Raw genomic sequence first — 21,453 nt, 5'->3', positions numbered from 1 at the left:
GGCAAATTTCACGCCCTGGAGCTGCCCTTGGCATTTGACCTTCCAGCAGTGCCTTCCTGGCTGCCTTTTGCACCCCTTGCAACTCCCCTTTGCTCTGCTCCCACCACCCTCAGCCACCCAATTCCAGCCTGCTGTCAGCGGGCGTCCCAGAGATGGCTGTGTTCATGCCTTTTGCATCCAACAAGAGGTGATAAGAAAAACGAGTGAAGGGTCAAAAGTAGAGGCCTGGCTTTAGAGCAGGGGCCTCCACGAGCACTTGAGTAGCACCCACTTGAGTGCTTGTGCCTGTCCCCACTTCATTTTGCTTAGTGGCTGGTTTCCTAAAGTCTGGGCTTAGGACTGACTTTCAGATAGGAGGACCGGGGGTGTGTGTCACCTTTGTATTTCTCTAGAGTGCCAACCATTAGGCAAGACACACAATAAACATGTGATTAAGACAAACAGATGAAACCCAGGAAGCTCCCTATGGTGGTGGTGGGGGGGGGGAACCGAATATCCATGTGCAGACTCCACAGGACGCACCTCTGAGGTGTTTCACTGGCAGCCTAGGCAGGCAGCTATGTAGGACGGGCCCCATTTCACACATGGAAAAATCAAGGCTCAGAATGTAAGCAATCCGCCCAGGGTTGCAGTTAGTAGCAAAAGCAGAAACTGAGCAGCGGTTTAGAAGCCCGAGCTTTTCAGCATCAAGTGACATGTGAGCCTTACGTTTCCAAACAGGAAACCAAACTGTGGAGAATGACATTGCGGAAGAGGACGTCACAGGGCTAAGATAAAACGATAGCTAACCACTGAATCCACTCCACTCTAATTAATGGTCCGACGAGTTGAAGACTGACATGCTCTTCTAGGGGGTCGGGGGATGAACGGGGGGCTGTGAGCATCTACAGGTGTGAGGTGCCCACGGGCAGCTGCACGTCACGCCGAGGAGGTCGGGCCCTGCTGGGGCACGTTTGGAGGTGAAGGAGGCTGTTTTACGCTTTTCCCTTGCAAAGGCTCCGTGGAGGCCTCAGACCTGCCGCGAGAGAGGATGTGGTGAGGGCCCAGCTCTCCAGATACCCGGTGACGGCGAGGGAGCCAGGGAGCCACTTAGCGCACGCTGCCTGCCTTTCTCTTTGGGACAATTTAAACACTTAGGCTTATTATAAACTTCCCGAATCTCTTCACTCTTTGGTGAGTAATGTCCATGAAAAGGATCATTTATCTTGTATTTTCTGAGTGCCAGCTGAGGGGCAGGGGCTGGGGACACAGACAAAAGGGCAGGACAGAGAAAGTTGCAATCTTCTGAACCTCTCTTTTCCCGTGATTCCGCCTGCTGGATGGAGACAGGGAAGGCTCTGGGCTGGCACTGCGGATTTGAGGAGGAGCAACATGCCAGAGCCTTCCGGTGGCGTGGCAAAGGAGGCGGCGGCATAATGTACAAAGAAGCTGCCCCGCCCCTCACTGGCCAGGCACATGTGGGCACCTCACTCAACCTCTCTGACTCTCGCTTCCTCATCAGGAAAAGGAGGCCAATGATAGCAGCTGCTCCGCTAGGTTGACATGGGGTTAAGAGATTTCATATACACAACGGGCTTCCCACACCTGACACGGAGGAAGTCCTCAATCAAATGGGATTCGTATCAAAGTGAATCTTTCTGACCCATCTCGTCACACAGCCCAGCTCAGGGGAAATGGATGTGAAGTCTCCACAGTGCTGGGGATCACTGTTTCCAATTAACTTCCCGCCCACTCGCTGCCATTTGGGCAGAGCGCCCCAGGGTAGAGCTCTCTCGGTTGGGCAGGGCAAGCTTTGCAGGCGCCCCTCACTTACTGTCATGCTCCTGTACTCATCTTCAAACATGTCCAGAAAAATTTCTTCTCCCTAAAAGGAAAAGGAGGGAGGGAAGAGAAGATTATGCATATTTTTTTTCCATAAACAACAAAGTATTATAAACTTCAGTTCACGGCTTTTGGGACCATCTGTTTCTCATTAGCAAGTTCTCGTAAATCACCAGGAAGTAAAATACACACGTGAACACGAACACACACGCTCAAATGAAAGCCCAGATATCAAATTGCACCTCTCAACGTTTTTCTCCCTTTTTTAAGCATATGTAGTTAGATTTCTTCTGTCAAGGCAGTTAATTAAAAAACATAAACCAAAAATAACACCATATGTGCCTAAAATATGAAAATGGTTAATATCTCAAGTGTTTAACATCCTCCATTTATTGAGAATGGTTGGAAAAATAGGGAATTCTGGTTAAGCTGCCATGTTAAAACTATGAGGCTCCACATCTCTGAAAGGAAGAGTATAATTAAATACACTTAACATTAAAATTATACGGCTTGTTCCATTTGTTTTTGAGCCGTGTGCTTGGGGTTTTGTAGTTCCTGCAGCCTTGGGGACTCTGCCCAGGAGGTCCCTCTCAGAACAGGGCGGTGGGGAGGAACTTGGCTCCAAGACACATAACCCAGGGGCCAAATCCCATTACCTCTTGGAGCCTCTTTGTTTCGCTGCAAGGCTGGGATGACAGCCCATGTCTGTGTGGGTCCTTGTGAAGATGAAATGAGTTAACACGCACAAAGTGCTGAGCACAGCGCCTGCCGGTCGGTCAGGGCTGGTACGTGTTAGAGCTCGCGGCCTTTATGATCACTACTGGATGGGATCACAGCCGGGGAGGGGAGGGGAGTCGGCTGGATGCATCATGACTGAACTGTCCTGTCTCTCTCACAGGTCCTGCCTCTCACATACGTGTGCACACACGTACACACACACATGCACGCAGTCTGGGAAAAGCAACAGGTCCTTTATACAGTTTTCTAGTTATCAGAACTACAGATAAATTTGAATATTTTTGTGTGGTGTATAACCACAGAAACAACAACCCCTGAAAACCCAAAAGCTTCTGAGATATTACATTACACTTACTTTATACTTAGGGCATAAATCGTATAGAATAAAAGAGAAAAATCTGGGTTGGGAGAAGGGAGCTGCAATTCAAATACAGCATGTCCTCACTTAACGTCATGGATAGGTTCTCAGAAACTGTGACTTCCAGCGAGATGACCATACAAAATGTACTTTAGTGTAGACTAACTGATATAAACAAGAGTTAAGTTCCTACCGTATGTTTCTGGTCACAAAAACATCAACAAACTTCTAAATAAAGACTCAAAACACTTCTAATGTTAAATATTGAAAAAAATGGCAGCTATCGCTACATTTAAGAAAGATTAATAAAAACAATTAAGACCATTCTTTTCCAACCACTTATTCCAGTTCAGGGTTGCAGGGGCCGGAGCTTGTCCTGGCGGCTCAGGGTACAAGGCTGGATCCACCCAGGACAAGATAACCTTCCATTGCAGAGTCACTCACACCCACAGCCACACACACTCAGACTGGGATGATTTAAACACTCAATTCATCTCATGTGCACATCTTTGGGACATGGGAGGAAACTGAAGTCCCCAGAGACAGACATGGGGAAAACATGCAAGTTCCACATAAGCAGTAGCCCAGGCTGGGAATCCATTTCTCGTTTCCTCATCAACGTAACAATAAAATGACATGGGACGAAACAATGCTGTGTGAGGACCTGCAGCACAGCTCTCCTTTTGTTAATGATAAAAAAAAAACCCTCTGGGAAAATGCCTATTAACGTGTTTTTCTGTTTTTGCAATTCAAAAGCTTTCTAGGGGGGAAATACACTGAGAATAGTTATATTGGAAAGAGATTCAAAGATGACTAAGGCAACCGTGAGGTTTCTGCCTTCTTTGGGGCTTTGCTAGAGGACACGTATCCTCATTTGGAGCCATGTGTGGTTTGGGATGGTCTAAGGGAGACTAGGATTTCCTCCCCAGTACATGGGGGCCCACAGTGGTGCCACCATCGTCTTGGCCACCACAGTGTTGCTGCCACATGGAGTCCCCTAATCCTGGAGACGGGGACTGGCAGATTACATGAGCTGGTTTTATTTCAGCAAACACTGACCGTGCTTTAAAGAGCTTCCTGCAGAGACAAGGATTCCTTGTACATCTGGATGTAATTCACGGCAGTTTAGAGAGAACAGAAGACAGGAAGCACATGTGAGTAAGAAAATGGCAATGCCGACACCTTCCCTCCTCCTAAGAGGGTCTCTTCATCAGTCAAATTACAGGGGGAACCGTCATTAACGGGAGCTGGAGAGACTGGATGTGGAGGCCCAAAAATCGAAAAGCTACTACGATGGTTTGACATACAGATTAATCCGTTCTTGCTGACAAATGACGAGCCGTGCCCCAGAGCACATAATGCCTTAGGGTAAGACCTAAACAAAGCCATCACAATGAGATGTTTTAACATGAAGCATCTGGAACCTGAAGCCAAATCTATTAATTTTTCAGGTCCTGGAAAGTCCTGGTGGTCCTTGCCAAAATCTCCCTAAACTTAATGATAAATGTTTGGAAGCCTTAGCATACATGTACATAAGTAATATGTATACAATTCATAAATTCATATGTAATTCAAAAATATAGCTGACTCTTAAACAACAAAGGTTTAAACTGTGAGCGTCCACTCATACGCAGACTTCTTTCAATAAATACCTGTACTGTTTTCGACCCGAGGTTGGGAGTCCAAAGATGCAGAGGCCGACTGTATGTATTGATCTGTGCCATTTTACGTAAGAGACTTGAGCATCCGCAGATTTCGGTATCTGCGGGGGGTCCTAGAACCAATCCCCCCCACCAGATGGCAAAGGTATTTCTGTTTTGGGGGAGTCCACAGTTATACGCAGGGGGATAGGTGCCCCTAACCCTCCACGTGGTTCAATGGTCCACTGTAATTTGATATGCATAAGCATATATAATTCATGAACACATAAGTTCACATGTATAATTTAGCCATGTGTGCATGTGTGTGTATATAATTCATAGTTTACACATGAATTCATTAATAAACAAGTTCCTGTCTAATTGACAAGCAAACTGTCACTTACTAGGGGTGAGTCCTCCAAAGCTGTACTGAGAAGAGCCTGGGCAGAGAAGCTGAGAGACCACTGCTCTCGAGATTGAGGTTCAACATTCTCACTCAAGCACCACAGGTAGAAAAACAACTGAGGACACGTAACTTTACATACGCGGGACCAGACGCTACAGCCCTGTTTATATGACGTCCATCACCCTGCTGTCCCAGGATTTGGTCAATTTACCTTATAAAAGTGCCGCACCAGGTGAACGCTTTCTTCCCTCGCGCCCTGTTAGAAGAGAGGGAAGGCGTGAGGGAGGCGGGTCTCATGCAGGCAGGTGAGTCGGGGAGATTCCCGATTCTAAAATCTGAGTGTATATAAGACAGTTGCTGGGCTAAGATCCTTAATGTATAAAGTGGTGGAAAGAGAGCTCAACATAGAAAACGGGCAGAGGTTATGTGATTTAGTGAGAAAATACGGGCAGGTGTTCATACACCGTTAAGTGGCGGGGGCATGGGGGATGGGTTATAATATATGGCCATGATGACTGTTTTTATTTTTCAAAATGTGTGTGAGTGCATGTGTGTATCTGGAAAGACACACCCAAGTGTCAACCATAGTTGTTACTTTTGACAACTGTCCTTTCTTTTTTCTAAAATAAACATGGAAAATAAGGGGAGAGACAATAAAAGCTATTTAAAACGATAAATGTAGAGATTAGAACAATAAACTATAAATAACCAAATGTGTGTACGTGTTTGTATGTGTATAAACTTTTGTAATACAAAAACAAAACAGAACAAATTAACACCTGGAGACAAGTAAGGGCCAAGTAACTGTAACAAGAACGGCTACAATTCAGTGACTGCGTGGGCTCATCAGGCCAGTCCCAGTGGAAGGGAAGCTGTGTGGGAACAGGCGGGCGACAGCAGGCGCCAGGGCTCAGGCCCAGCTTCTGGTCGCTGGTGCTGTGGACACCATGGATGGGGGCTCCGGACAGGATTCAGCGGCCTCCGCCTCCCTGACTTCCTCCCACTCTCCCTCAGGACTCACAGGGTAGGGGGCCCTCACCTCCAGGCAGGCCAGGTGCACGTCCTTTATGATGCAGCCAGTGCTGGTCACGACCTGCTGCTTGAGGAGCAGGCAGCTCAGCTCCAGCGTGGCCAACCGGATCTTCCCGTCTGCAGAGCACACGGGGGTCAGCCTCAAACACGCAGGGCTCTGAGCCGTAAACACAGCCTCCCACCTTGCGAACTTTTAGCTTAACAGGTCAGCTGATCAGCCAGACAGTTCAAGGCCCCTGACATCCAGTGGGGATGGTGAGGGAACCCCACATGCCAACCCTTTTCCCAATCAATTACAAGTAAATGTTCCCATCAAAACTGCACGCACCGAATACTCCCTTCTGGTCGCTTCACTGGGAGAGGAGATGCAGCAAAAAGAGGGCAACTAATCATTAGTAAAGGCCTACACAGTGGCCATCTGTGGTTGCTTCGCTTGCCCAGCGTTCCTTCTCCTTCTTTAGGGGCGAGCAGCCCCATTTCCTTCGGAGAACCACCAGCCCCACCGTTGGACATGTGATCTGGGAGAAGCTGGCTCCCTACCCACATCCTAGCGGTGGGCACATCACCCAGGCTGGTCGGGGTGCTCTAGTCCTCTGTTATGGTGATTGGGTAGGGGACTGGCAAGGGAGCCAACCAAAGCCAGTGAGGCTCCGTCCTACAACTTGCTGGAACCACTGGGCAAGAGACTCTCCCCTTGTGCTGGGCTGTGGGGAGGAGTGGTGGTGGGGTCCTGAGTGGTACACCGTTACAATCCACGGCGGCCACCGCCCCACCCTCCCAGTGTGTTCAGCCTTTTGTAAAGTGTTCTGCAGACTGAGCCCTGAGCCTCCCTTCCCACCAGATTGCACAAGTGAGTCTCCCGTAGCAAGTCGAGGGCCCACACAGAAAGGGGAGCCTGGCGCCGCTGGCAGCTTTCTTGCCAACACAGAGCCCAAAGACAGTCTTGAAAATGTTTGAGCCCCTGGATGCAGGCAGCTGTGACTAAAAGCCAAGGCCCAACAGGCTTAACGTTACACAAGCCAACAGTTTTGTTTGTTTGTGTGTGTTTATATTGTTTCAGTCAGTCTGGGCTGGGTTTCTGTCAACTGTAACCAAGTTCTGACGGACATGGCTTGCTATCCTACTGTGAGCCAGGCATGGTCTGCATGCTTTCCAGTCACTCCCTCAAAGAGTCTCTATAAAAACCCGTCGAAGTGGGTGTTCTAAAGACTGAGGTTTAGAAGAGTGAAGTGACTTGTCCGAAGTCTCACCCTGGACAGTGGTGGACTCCAAGTGCCATGAATGCCAAAACCCCCATTTGACATGACTCCCAGAAGCACCTGGGGCTGCCCAACCAAAGGGCAGCCTGCTCACATGCAAACTCCTCCTTGGGCGTTTAAGTTCATGTCTGGGGAGAGGTCTCCGTGTGGAAGAGGAGCCAGGAGAGGGGCAGATCCCCAGGCCATGTCCCATAGGCCTTGGAAATGCCAGGGACCAGGATGGGCCCCTGGGAAAAGCTCAAGGCAGACAGACCACCACACACCTCCCTGCCTGTCCTCTGATGCCTCATGTGTCAGGTGGGGAACAGATGGGAAGAGGGAATCATTTGGTCAACAATGAATAGGCTATTGCAAGCAGAAACAGGCCCTCTGAGCATGATACACGCCTAGGGGCCACGTGGGCAAAGGCTGGTTCGTCTCGGCTCAGTCACTCTCCCTGCCCCAGAGGCACCCAGCACCTGCCCCCCGCCCCGTGCAGCAGTTCTCCGGTGCCCAGTCCCACTCCCGCCTGCTGCCCCACTAAGCCACCCTGTCGGCCAGGTCAGAAACACCCCTTCTGCTGCCTGCAGGGAAATGGAACATGACTTTCCCCCAAGAACCTTTCCAAGTTCCTGTTGAGGAGCTGGCTTCCTCCCACTGGGCTCATCTGTCTCCAGAAAACTGAGAGGGCAGCAAGCTCCTTCATCCTCATTACAGCTTCCAGACTGTTCCTCTGAGCTGCCCCAACCTCTTCCCTTCAGAAATACAAGCTGTTTTCTACAGCAGCCCTCAATGGGCCCACTGTCCCTCCTGACGCTGGAGGCTCCTCTCCCAACATCCAGGCCACCTTCCTCCACCACGAAGCCACGTCCGTTCACACAGCTCCTGACAACTGCCCTCTTGGCCACAATCCTGGCGAGGCAAACTTGCCCCAGTTGAGAACCACTGTGCTAGGTCACCCCACCTATTTCTAACCCTTGCTGTGGCTGTAGATCGGTGTTGGCTAAAACTTCCGAACGAGGCTGCCAGTGCCAGACACTGGGCGTAGCTTATATTACTATCAAAAGCTCCCGACCCAAAACTTCCAACCTTCCCCCTCACTCACACTCTCAGCTTAGTTCAAGGTCAAATGTAGCCTTGGGCCACCCTGCGAGGAGTACCGCAGACATTGGCAAAACTGGCAAAAGAGGGAATGGGTATGGAAGACAGAGAAAGGCATGGCCTGGCACAAACACCGTGGAGGGAAGGAAAGAGAGGAGACCCAGAAATGAAGGAAGACATGGCGGGACAGGAGGGCATGGTTAGCCCAGGACACAGGTATGTGTGGCAGAGGGAGTGGCCGAAATCCACCTGGATCCCCAGGCAACCCGCCCCAGGCACCTGGCTGGGCGGCGTTGTTCATGATCCTGATGAGCCTTTCAGCCAGGAGGTGGTTGTAGGTGGTCTTCTCGGCTGCACTGGGCACTGGGAGCTGAATTCGCTCCAGTTTTGCAGGGTCCATGCCTGGGATGGAGAAAGCGACAAGCTGTAAGGGCGTGGGGCCACCTTATCGAGAGGCGCCTGGGAGCAGGCCAGTCACGGTCCATCCCCACGAGTTCTGCCACGACTGGGTGCTGTCTGAACTAGAACTTACCTCCACCTCAGAGGTATCTGTAAATGGACCTTCGGGAAATATATTAAAACATACATTTTCTATCACTATTTATAAATGCGAAATCAGCATTGCTGCAACACTGACAGTAACTATGGCACAAGAAAAAGGAAACAAATGATGTTTTTACATTTTAGCCAAAGACTGTTTCAAGGGCTACTCATTGTTACCCCAAGGCCTGCTCTGTCTGTGTTAAAAAGGGAGGTACTTAGAAGGTACTGAAGATACCCCAGTTCCAAACGGTGACACGCTCCTGGACAAAATCTGAGGGAATGGAAAAAGGAGTTAACTTTCGCACAGCTTGCTTCCCTGCCATTTCGTGCCAGGTCTGGGTGCCACCTGAGGCCACCCTTGTATGAGACACATGCCACAATGGGAGGTGGGGGGCGCAGACCTAGAGAAACAGAGACCATACAGAAAGGAAACGACAGCCATACCCAACAAAACACCTCAAGCTCTGAACACCAAACGCAGAGAGCAGGGCCCAGCCCGCGGCACACGCTCAGGTGCTGGGCCAGGGGGCGGCACTGCAGAAAGCGACCACACTGAGCCTTATTACAGAACCGTGCAAGGACTGTGAAGCCCACAGAGGGGCTCTATCTTTAAGTGGTGAAGGAATCACTCTTTCTCCAGTGAAGACTAACAGCTTTGAGAAGACAAAAGACAAGACGGTGGCGGGGACGAAAGAGGGAGCACCCAATGTCTGTGAACTGGGTATCATTTCTCCCAAAGCAAAAACCCAAAAACAGAGCGACAGGAACAGCGGTTAGGGCCACTTCAACAGGCCAGGTGTGGGACGGGAGGCGTTCCGAATCCTTACCCTCTCACCTAACATGCTCTGGAAAAGGACGCCTGCAGAAACAAACATGTTTCTTGAGCCAAGCTTGGAGAGCTGAACAGATTGCGCTCGAAGCACGTCTTTTCCTGTTATTCTACAAAAGGGGGGAAGGTGGCACTTCTGGGAACTCTTGAAATACGGCCCCTTGAGTACTAGATGACGCTTCATTTAGAACCTTGACAAAATAGTGGAGGATAGCACTGAAGAGCTGATTGTCTGGATTCTAAGTAACTCCCCGCACACACACATTGACGTCAGAAACCATAACAATATATCTTCTTTTATTGAATTCCTTCCAGCTCCGAACCAGAGGCTAAGTCATGCCAAGGAGATGACACGGGTGAGAGACGGCCGGAGGGCCTGAGTTGGGTAGCTCTCTCTCAGGCCCCACCACCACAGCTTCCGTCAAAAAATTTGATTGCAATGAAAATTTAATTTGTGGATTCTGTATCTCATTTTGATGCGAAATGTCTAACTTTGAAGGATTCTGGTTTATTAAATGGCAAGAAGAACACCAATTGAATCCTTTTTGGCATTTGTTTTTTTTCCAGGGATGTCAACACTGCCCTAACATCTCTCTATCTTGTCATTTCTGGCCCTTTGGGAACTGCCAGTCAGCGGTTCTGGGGAAAATGGCAGCTCAGCTGCCCGGCACCTCACCCAACTTCATGACCTGAACATCTATCCTCCTACTTCACAGAGGGTGGACGGCAGAAGGAGCCCAGCCGCTGGCTCCCTTGGGAATGTGGCGGCGGCTGGCAGAGCCAGGAAGAGACACAGGCTCGGACCAGCACTTGAATTCCTATGGTGAGCTTCCATTGTGTCTTTTTTCTATTATTGCCCCCACTCTCGTAGAATTTGTCAAAAAATGACGAAATCTGCAGCAAAATCTTCTCTGGACAGGAAAAGAAACACTCCAAGGTTACCCTGACCCTCCTCAACTGGCAGCTCCACTCTCTGTGAAGGGGGGCAGAGGGTTCCGGGGGTCTGAAACACTTCCAGAACTTCAAAGGGCTCGATTCCAGTGCAACCTCTTCCTTTAGTGAGGACATTAAGGTCCAGAGATGTTAAGTCACATCCCCAAGGTCACAGAGCAAGTTAGAGGCACAATTAGAACGAGGATGATTACAAAGAGGGGCATCCCGATGGGGAGCGGGTGTTATCACCTGCACAGAGAGCCAACCACGGCGAGCAGTGTACAAGGGGTCTGCCTCTGTGCGGACAACAGCCACCACCTCCAGGGCCTCATGGTGTCCTGGGGCTCACTCTCTCCCAGGGCCCCTGTGGTCAGGTGGAGGTGGAGAGAGCTGGGTGCAGGGTGCAGAAGGAATTTTGTTTGGGGACTTAACCTCTTAGACCCTCGTCTCCTTACCTGTGCAGTGTGGACAGTTACAGTAACTGTCTGTCCCAGGGCTGCTGTCAGGATCCAGGAGAAGCACGCGCTCAGGGTTCACTAACTATACCCCGTCGTTAACCACTGATGGGAATTTTTACTTTGAGCATGGCATAATGGATTTCGGTATCATTTGTATTAAAAGGAAGAATGAAAGAACAAAAGGACAGAAAAGAAAACAACCTGACAAAAGCTAAACTCAAGCTATTTTAGAAGACCCCAAGGAGGCATGCTGCGCTGTTTGGGGGCCAGCTCAGGGGGCAAGTGCTCAGGTTGGAGTCTCAGGGATGAGTGGGCATTTGCCTTAAGCTGCACAGGACTTACCAGGCCAAGGGGGCACTGCAAAGAATGCGGCAGAGCTGGGGAGAGTGGGGTGAAGGGCATGAGGCAGATGTGGGGGCAGGGGCGGAACAGGCAAGTCTTGGATGCCAGCATCCCTGGAGGGCACCTACGGGAGGTGACATGACCCGGTTGTGCCCTCGATGACTGTAAAGTGGTCTCCATTCCCCCGACCACTCAAGGTGATCTCCACGCTTCCGGCACTTCCCCCCCAAACAGATGTGGTATTGTAACGCATTCTGTGTGAGGTGGATTTTACCACCAGCCACGGGGAGACAGAGAGAAGGGTCGAGTCCACACAACATATGGTAAACTGTGTAAAAACCCCTCTGAATATCTCCATTCTTTCCCCAGCTTCTCCGGGGCCAGGTGCCTCATTTCCTTCCGTCTCTCTCTTTCTCTATCATGGCCTCTAAAACCCCCTCTGTTACTCCGAATTATCCCGCCCTAGCCCTTGGCTTTCAAGGCCTGTGCAGCAATTCAAAAGTTCCAGACATTCAAAAGTTTCAGACATTCTTCTGGTCCAAACAAAATGGTGGCTTTACAGTTGTGAATGAACAAGGTCAGTGTCAAAAGATAACAAGGACACACATGTGAAAGGGAAAATGGTACACGGGTGTACACACACACACACACATTTTCAGTCACTGAAAGGCAGGCTTTGTTGCAAACTTGATCAAGTTTCCTTGCTAGCCATTTCCCTTTGACTGAAATAAACACTGGAGAATGTATTGTCCTGTTTGCTTCAACTCTTAAGTGCCCAGTGACAGACAAATTCCAAAGAAACTCAGATGACTTCACATGGCCTGGGCCACCAGCAGGCTCAGACTTCCAGCAGACAACAGGCTCCCTCGCTCCTGTGACCACTACGCAGCCGCCGCCAGATCCTGCTCTGCCCGAAGGAGTCAGAGCTGGTCTTCCCTTTCCAGGGCTTCTTCCCCAACCACCTCAGGGCCGGGGGAGGGAAGCGTGGCCCTCCCAGCTAACTAATTCAGACTCCAGAATAGAAGGGAGGGGCGGCGTGGCTCCCTGCTGTCACTACCCAGTCACCAAGCTTCCCCTCTAAGTTCTAACTTCTGGATCCTTCCTCCTTTGTGGTAACCCCCACTCGGGAGAGGGGTGGAAAAGACCCAGAGTAAAGTTACATAAAAAGAAGTAGACAGTCAAACCTGGATAAAGAGACCACAATAATGCTAGGTAAATAATGGTCAAAATAATTTTTTTTTCTTTTGACCACGCGAGGTTTCCTTGGCTATAGTCACGCAAGCGTTGCCAGTTTTGGAAAACTATAGACCAACTATTTCGAAACCTACCCAGATGTTGGGCTGCCTTCCAGTGTCCTTCCAGTTCTGATTATGTGTCAGTCGAGATCCAAACTGAGGTTTTGCCAGCTCTGCCTAGTGAAAGCCTCCCTTTATCCTATTACCTTGCCACTTTTCCCATACCTCTCATCCATGTTCCAGTAACTTCTCAGCAAAACAAAACAAAACAAGCGCAAGATTCCTCTTGGGTAAACAACGACAAATGGAGCTGCAGGAGTAGCAGGGTGGTGGGTGGCGTGGGGAAACTTGAAAAATACAAAAGCTGCAGCACTCTCTCCCCACCTGCCCCTTGGGCCAGGGCTCTGCAGGCCTGACAAAGGAAAGAAGGCTGCATTTTCTATCACAGATATGAACCAGAATTCATTATGTGGCCCAATTGAATCATGATAAGCGCCCTCCTCCAACCGGTCAACCCTTCCCACTGTGGGATATTCATTTTGGTGCAGCATCTAATCTATTATGATTTACTGGAAGGCCTGAGCTAACATTTGGTTTTTATTAACATTGCTTTTATGTTAAAATTGTCTTATGATGAAAAATCTATCAGAAAGAGACCATTTCATTAGGGGGCCTGCTTGGAGGGTACGGATCTTGAAAAGAGAGGCTGAAGGTTAAGTGAAGCTAACTGCCTGCTGCCTAACCAAAAACCCAGCCAACCAACAACAACAAACCCCCGGCCAATGCAGACCCTGTGCCCACAGGCCAGGACTACAACATAAACCAGGTGGCAGCTCCCCCACTAGGCAGTTTGCCCTGGGAGTCTCCCCAGCACCTGGGCCTCAGGGGGCTGAACGGGAACTCTGCAGCTCCCTCTCCAAACCTGCTCCCTGACCCATACTCCCTGGTCCCAGAAATGGCACCGGCAGCCACACAGTGGCAGGAGGAAGGGATCTGGGTACCAGCGAGACTTCTTTCTCCCTTGGTGCCTCCTCCCATGCAAATCAAGCAAAACTCCCCCTCCCCAGCTGGCTCCTCGCCTTGTCTCCCCATCCTAGTAACTGTCCGCACACACTTGCTCAAGTGTCCCTTTCACTCCACATCCAATCCATCAGCTCACCTGGCTCTAAGCTTCCAAATGTATCCTAAAACCTTCCACGTTCCCTCATCTGCACAGCCAACCGTACTAATTCAAGCCACCTTAGCCCTGCCTGGACCACTGCAGCAGCTTCCGAACAAGCCTCCCAGCCTTCCCTCTTGCAACTCACCCCCCCACCCCCATTAATCTACTTTCCATCCAGAAGCCAGTGTTTTTTCAACAATTTCCGACTGTTCATACCACTCTTCTAATTACAAATCCTTTGGGGAGTGGGGGGCTCCCACTGAGCTTATCATAAAATCTAAATTCCTTTTCACGGCCTTCAAGGCCGCTCACAGTCTGGTCCCTGCCCACCTGGCCAGCCTCACCTTGGCCTGCTTTCTACTCGTCCAGCCTATAAGGCTTTTCCCACCTCAGGACCTCTGCACATTCTTTACCCTTAGCCCGGAGCACTCTGGCCCCAGATCTTTGAACAGCTGACACTGTGTCACCTTTGGGCTTTGCCTCTGATGTTCCCTCCTCACAGAAGCCTTCCCTGACCACCCTGGCTAGTAACCCTTCACTGCCACCACTGCTTTACTCTTTATCCCTCCACAATCACTACTTATCTTCTTGTTCACTCGAGCAAGACTCATCAGACTTGTTCCAGGGCCCACGACAGTGCCTAGCACGTAGTAAGTGCTCAGCAAACATCTGTCCAGGTGAGAAAGTCGTTCAGTTTCACCTGCACTGCCCACACCAGCCCACATCTCCATCCTCCCATCTTCTGGTTAAACTATCGTGAACCCAGTCCGAAGGATGCAGAGAGGATCAGAGCAGTTCCTGGCTGAACTGTCTTTCAGCAGCCCCTACCCAGCTCATAGGCTGCAGCTCACAGTTGCTGCCACCCACCCACTCCCTGTAGACCAGCTCCAGCCTGTCATCTCTCAGGGCACCTGCCCACCCTGAGCACGATGCCTGCCCGCCTGCTGAATGGACATCGATCCTACAGACGGCAAGTCACAGGCTCTTATGCTCTCTTTTGCTCAACTCGCTGTCAGTGTCCTTTCAACCTTCTGGCTACTCCATCCCCAGCCGCCTGAACCCTCAGCCCAATGTCCTTGGGAAGTCTGCCTCGCCTCCCTCGGGCTGGGTCCATGCCCACCACCAGGCGCGTTCGCCTCCAGGGAACACAGTCTCCTGAGGGGTCTTCTGGACCAGACTGTTGCTCTCTTGGGCAAGGGCCTCGGGCGGCCTGGGGTCCGTAGTCCCCATGCTGAGCATGCTGCCTGGCAGGCAGGCAGCTGGTGCCCCACGTGCATCTGTTGAAAACTACATGAATAAATTCATCATGACCTGCCTGATGACACGGTCTTTTGGAAGGAGATTTCAGCAAACCCATGTGAACCACACGGATCACGCAACGCTTTCCCGCTTAAACAGCCTTCAGAGCTTTCCACCACTCAGATTAGGGCCTAAGCTCCTTATTGCCGTGATGGGACCCCACTCATCTCTCACGCTGCCTTCCACTCTCGCCACGCTCAGCTTGCTCCTTCCACAGCAGCCACTCTCACCTCCATGGAAACATTTGTTTGGTTCGCCGCTGTATTCTCCACACTAATGACAGTGCCTGACGTCTCACGAGGGCTTCAAAAGTACTTGTTAGAAGAGTGAATGAATAAATACATGAACAGCATTAGCAGGAAAGGGAAGAAGGCATTGAATGCCCTCGAATGTACAGTTTCACTCTTTTAAGAAGAAACCCCCAAGAAGGAAAGGTGGGCTTCCCAGGCAGGACCTTGGGAGGGTCGTCTCCATGGGCCACAGAACTGAACAGAGGAGCACGGCAGCGTGCGTGTGCAAAGCACCGCTTCTCCACCTCCGGGCCCAGGGCAGGGCTCCAGGAAGGAAGCCTGTTGGGAAAGCCAGCCACCCGCAAAATGCAGCATCCCCCACGTGGCCCTGGCCTTTCCACCCCCAGAGTCTCCCCTGCTGAAGCCCTGAGCACAGGCTGCCAAGAAGACAGCAGCCGAGGGGAGTGGCCCCACGGCTGACACACACTCCATCACCAACTCTGGCTGAGTGCTGACCGGTGCCAGGCGCTAAGCTGGGTGCTCCGGGGCCCTTGGGGAGACACGATCTCTCTCTACCGTCAGAGGCCTGGCAGTCCAGAATGGGAGAAGAAACATGCAGAGGAAAATGGTATAAAAAGTGCTATGGGAACTCCATGGAACTTAAAAATGCCTACTCTTCAAAGGACATTTGTTAAGAAGATGCAAAGACAAGCCACGCATTGGGAGGAAATCTTTGCAAAACTCATCTGATAAAGAACTTGTACCCAGAACATATAAAGAACTCTCAAAACAACAGTAAGAAAATGGATGAGCCATTTAAAAAATGGGCAAAGGATTTGAAAAGACACTTCACGAAAGAAGATACGCAAATAACAAATGAAGCACTTGAAAAATGTTCAACACCATTAGTCATTAAGGAAATGCAAATTAAAATCACAAGAAGACACCACTACATAGCTGTTAGAAAAGCTAAAATGTAAAAGGTGATCATACCAAGTAGTGCCAAGGATGTGAAGACACTGGAACTCTCATACACTAGTCGTGGGATTAAATTAGACAGTCACTTGGGAACACAGTTTAGCAGTTTCCTAAAAACAAACAAACACACACCTACCATACGAGTATGATTCAGCCATCCCATTCCTTGGTATTTGCCCAAGAGAAAGGGTTAGGGTCAGTCAGGGTCAGGGTCAGGGTCAGAGTTAGGACCCATCACAGGCAAGCAGAGTTTCAATAGGTGATGGTGGCGGGGCAGAGAAAATGGGTAGGGAAAAACATAAGTGCCTATAAGAAGGTAGCTGACTAGCCAAAAGCAGGTAGGCATGTTGGCACTGACTGGGGTGGCTGCCAGGCTTCCAAAGGGCTCCCTTTGCTGAGAACAGTCCCAGATACAGGGTTCAGTCTGGGGCCAAGTCTACGCTGTGTAACCCTGACCTCCTAGCCATTCCTGACAGTTCCCAGAGTTAAGAAACACCACCATGCTGGGACAATCAGACCTCTTGCCCAAGAATGTGAAAACGAATGGAAACAGACTCCCAGCCTGGGATTTGCCTGGGGTCAGACCACGATCTACCTTAAGGGAGGTCCTCTGAGCCGGTCAGTTCCTACCCTTCCCCCGCTTCTCAGGAACTTCTGGATCCTGTGAGCTGCTCCTGGGGCCTTCCTCCAGACTTTCCCTTTTAGTTAAGGTAATGAGAGGTGGTTTCTGTTGCTCGCAACCAAAAGAACAGTAAGGAGTCCACTGAGCGCCGTGACAGCAAGTTTACCTCCATGAAAGAGTTCTGTCCCTACATACAAACGTTAACCCTGGGCCAGAGCTGAGGGTCGGTGAAGGGAAGCTGGCGGAGCAGAGCAGAGCAAGGGGGAACAATGGGTGCTGTCTGGATACTCAAAATGACAGACGTAGGAAGGTGGAGTTTAAGGGAGAGAAGAAGGCACATGCTCTGAACATGTTTCTAAACAGGCTCAACAGGGTCCCACAGAGGATTAGCTCGCAGTGCCATGAGCGTGGACTGTCAAGTGTGTTTGCCCCTCAGGGACAAACACAACCGGAACGCTGACAACAGCCACCAGAACGCTGCGCCGGATCTCTCTTGCTCTTATGCCTTTGGTTCTCACCTCCAGCACCTAGCTCAGAGCCAGGCGCTGAGCGGCACTCAGTTAAATTCTGCCGATTAGAGAGGCTGAAGAGGGAACACTGACGAAACTTGATGACTAAATGCTGGGATCCAAGGAGGGAAGGAGCTAAAGGTCATGGCAGTTTCAAGCTTCGTTGGCAATTTCAACTGAATCAGAAATGGCAGGAAGCATGACGAGGTCAAGGTACACTTACGAGGATGAGTGTAGTGCAGACAGACCATTTCAAGGTGTTGCTGGAACACCAAGGTAGAGCGTGTCCAGCGTGCAACTGGCAGGAGTTCAGATTACAGAGCTGAAATGAGGAGGGGAGAAAAGAAAGGGGCCGGGGAGTGGCCAGCGATCCACTGGTGGGAGTGGGTTAGTCTCCAGGAGGTCTGTTTACTCCCAGTACCAAGCCGGGAGCTGGCGGGGATGGCGGAGGCCATGGGACAAGGCCAGTGAGACTGCAGGGCAGGGGCCATCGCGCTCAGTCGTGTCTCGAGCAGGAGAAGCACTGAAATAGTCTCAGTGCCGCGTGAGAAGGGAATGACCGAAGAAATGATGGCACCATATGCGATGTGAAAGAACAAGGCGACTTTATAGGGATTATAAAATGATGTGCTGATGATGTGAGAAAAATAAGCCATAGGACAGACAGTAAATAAGGAATGCCTCCACTGGTGGGGACAGTTGTGGAAATAAAATCATGTATACTTGTACTTGGGTTTGCACGGATATCTTTAAAAAGACACACAAGAAACTAGAAACATGAACCGCTTTGAAGAAAAGAGTTGGAGGACGAAGATGGGAGGGGAGGCTCTTTTCACTGTGCTTTTGCCACCAGTCATCTTATTTAGCACGACTAATGGTTTAAGAATAAAATGCATTATATTGGCCGCATTTCACGTTTCCAGCCATAGGCTGTCTTGGTAAAACCCACCTCCACCTACTTCTCAGTAAGCTTCTGAAAAACCTATCAAAACATTCCTTGATGCAAAGGCTCATCTATGCCAAGCCCGGCTCTTGGCGGGCCGGAGGAATGTTCGCGACTCCTTCTTTGAAGAAGTTGTGATGTGGAGGTTTCAGAACTTGCTCTTGTCAAGCCAGGTGGGGCCCACACCGGGCTCTCCCCAGAGAGGAAGTGAATGAAAGAATCCTAAGCGAGCCTGGCAGCTCTGTGGGAGTCTGATCCTGACCACTCAGCCTCAACAGGGGAAGCCGGAGAACCACACCTTTCTTCAGAAAGGAAGCCTACGCTTCCACACAATCCACCCAGAGCCTATTTTAGCTCTGAACCCAGAACGAGAACATCGACTGTTATAAATAGCAAAACCAAGATTACAATTTGACTGATTTCAGTTCTGATGTTAGGAAAGAGGTCGGGTGCTAAGGCAGTTGTAAAGCAAGGGGTCGAAGGAAAACCACAGCGCGAATACAGTCAGGTTGGGTCAGACAGTCACACTTGAATCTTTTTTTCCACCCATGTTGCCTGAGTAACCAATTCCTGTGGCTTTCGTCTATAGAAAAGCACCTGAGAAATGCTAAAAAGGTTGAAGAGAAGTTTTGAGGGAGTCCGCCCACCGGAAAGGAAATTCCTCAAGGAAAGCAGCTTTCTTTCTTCCCGCCAGACAGCGGAGGGCAGGGATGCCAGGAAGGCAGGGGGATGAGCTGGCTTACCTTTGTTATGAGACATGGCATAGAGGAGGCAGAGCACGAAGAGTGCGTGGTAGTCATCGTCCGGGCTGTCCAGGGCGTGGTACACCATGTCCAGGAAGGGTCTGGAAAAGAGGAGGGGACCTCGTGAGTGCCGTGGTGCACACGGGTGAACATCACTCCTCCCCGACCTGCACACAGAGAGCCAGCTGCCGTTGCCCGTTAAGCTCTGCCTCCAGCACACGGCGGGTCCATCGTGCGTCCAGCCCAGTGCTGGGCACTGAGGACATAAGACAAATGAGAGACAGGCTCTGCCCACGGGAAGCTGCTATCCTGAGGGGAGAGTGACTGAGGAACAGACCACTTAACCACACCACAATCGTTCGCCCGCTGTCCCAGACACTGGGGATAAATGACACAAAGTCCCACGCCAGTGGGTAGACAGTGACAAGACAATGAAGAAACCAGGGCAATGTGACAGGCTGACAAGCCCAGACCAAGTCGGCGCAATGTCAGAATATGGACCCCGGAGTCAGACTGCCTGGATCCAGATCTGCTCCTGCCTCTTCTTAGCTGCAAACCCTTGGGTCAGTTGAGTAAAACCTCTCTACCTCCCCATCTTACCGATGGGGATTCAACTCCATAAGGGTTCAAGTGAAAGGACAACTGAAAGATACTTATCATCGGGCGAGGCACACAGTGGAAAGTGCTAGGACATGGGCACTGCCATTTAATTTCTATTTTGAATACTTCAAGGGCATATCTCCATGATCTCACTTCGGTAGGTCCTGCCCAGCAATTTCTTGGACCGACTTTCCCTGACTGGTGAGAATCGATATGAGGTCTCTCACCTCGGATGCTTTGTGGATAACATCTATAGAGTGACTGCAAACAGCACAAACTGCACACCCCAAATGCTGCCGTTCCAGGTGAAGGGCCTGGTCCAGGAAGTCTCCCTGACACAAGGATCATAGATGATGACAGATCTGGCCCCCAGGCAGGAGGCTCTGATCCCCTGACTGCCTGCCGCGGCCCCTCTGGAGGCCAGGCTGAAGCCAAGAAAGCAGAGAGCCTCAATGAGTGACCAAGGGCGCACTTGACCCCTGGAAGGACATGCAGCTACTGGCGACATCTGTTGTTGGGGGGGGAGGGTGGAAGGGGAAAGGAGGGAGTGAAATGCTGTGGCCGAGAAGCAGGACGATGGGTCCCTGCAAAACCTTTTATACTTTTCTGAATTTTGAACTCCATAAACGTACCATCGGTTCAGGATATATTCCATTAAAAATTGCAAAAGAGGAAGTAGTGAGAATGTACTTGTCGTACATTTCACATAAACACAGGACACACAGAACTTAAAGGCAGAACCATAGCGGGGACATTTCTGCTCGGGCTGTTTCTCTGGGGCCCCAGATTGAGCATAGGCTTGCAGGTGCGTGAACAGTTTTGCCACGGGTGCACCTGGGTTTTTGTGATAACACTTTCAAGTAATACGAATAACCAAAGGTCCAGTAGCAGAGGGAAGGCTGGGTGGATGTACCATCTGTTGTGAAATGAAGTATTATGAAGCCATTAGCATTTTGTTTACTAAGAGTGCAATAAAGTGAAAAAGATGCTTGGGGTTTGCGATTAGACAGAAAAAAAGAAGAAAATGACAGACATGGCATGGTATAAGTTATTGGGGGTGGGGAGGCAGGGCAGAATTCTCACTAAATTGACATTGAAAAATGACTGGCGGGGCAGCCAAATGGCTCTGTTGGTTAGAGCGTGAGACAGTGAGCTGTGCCCTCCACATCTAGATTGAAGAAAACGAGCTGCCGCTTAGCTTCTGGAGGAACACCCAGATGGCTCTGTTAGTTAGAGCGCAAGCTCTCAAATACAAGGTTGCTGGTTCAATTCCCGCATGGGATGGAGGGCTGCGCCCCCCTGCAACTAAAGATTGAAAACAGCAACTGGACTTGGAGCTGAGCTGTGCCCTCCACAACTAGATTGAAGGACAACGACTTGACTTGGAGCTGATGGGCCCTGGAGAAACACGCTGTTCCCCAATTTTCCCCAATAAAAAAATATTACAAAAAAAAAAATTTTAAAAAAGAAAAATGACTGGCAGGAAATAATCAAAATGTTAGTAACAGCTGCCTTGGAATGCTGGCATCATGGAAACCTTTTTTTTTTTAAAGTTTTTTACATTTTCTGAATGTGTGTTACTTCTATAATTTTTTAACGCTTTTTTTTTTAAGAAAAGAATGTTTTGAATGGTTTTTAGTTTCTTGACTTATATTTAACCCTGAATGTAGATCTAGCCCCTAATGTAAGAACA

General features: G+C 50.1%; 1 protein-coding gene across 12 annotated transcripts in view; it reads right to left on the bottom strand.

The window, feature by feature from the left end:
* The window catches only part of CLEC16A (C-type lectin domain containing 16A), a 193,499-nt gene that overhangs the window by 107,161 nt on the left and 64,885 nt on the right, over window positions 1–21,453 (bottom strand). For all 12 annotated transcript variants that reach the window (XM_033101362.1, XM_033101364.1, XM_033101365.1 and 9 more), the window contains 5 exons: window positions 19,161–19,261; window positions 8,614–8,736; window positions 6,003–6,112; window positions 5,175–5,219; window positions 1,814–1,864 (listed from right to left, as the gene is read on the bottom strand). In XM_033101362.1, coding sequence (XP_032957253.1) covers window positions 1,814–1,864; window positions 5,175–5,219; window positions 6,003–6,112; window positions 8,614–8,736; window positions 19,161–19,261 — 430 coding nt within the window. The remainder of the gene's footprint in view (window positions 1–1,813; window positions 1,865–5,174; window positions 5,220–6,002; window positions 6,113–8,613; window positions 8,737–19,160; window positions 19,262–21,453) is intronic.

The sequence above is a fragment of the Rhinolophus ferrumequinum genome (genome assembly GCF_004115265.2).
Source record: "Rhinolophus ferrumequinum isolate MPI-CBG mRhiFer1 chromosome 15 unlocalized genomic scaffold, mRhiFer1_v1.p scaffold_54_arrow_ctg1_1, whole genome shotgun sequence".
In the NCBI taxonomy this organism is placed as follows: Eukaryota; Metazoa; Chordata; class Mammalia; order Chiroptera; family Rhinolophidae; genus Rhinolophus; species Rhinolophus ferrumequinum.
Note: the sequence above shows the minus strand (reverse complement) of the source record. Positions and strands in the feature narration are given on the sequence as shown.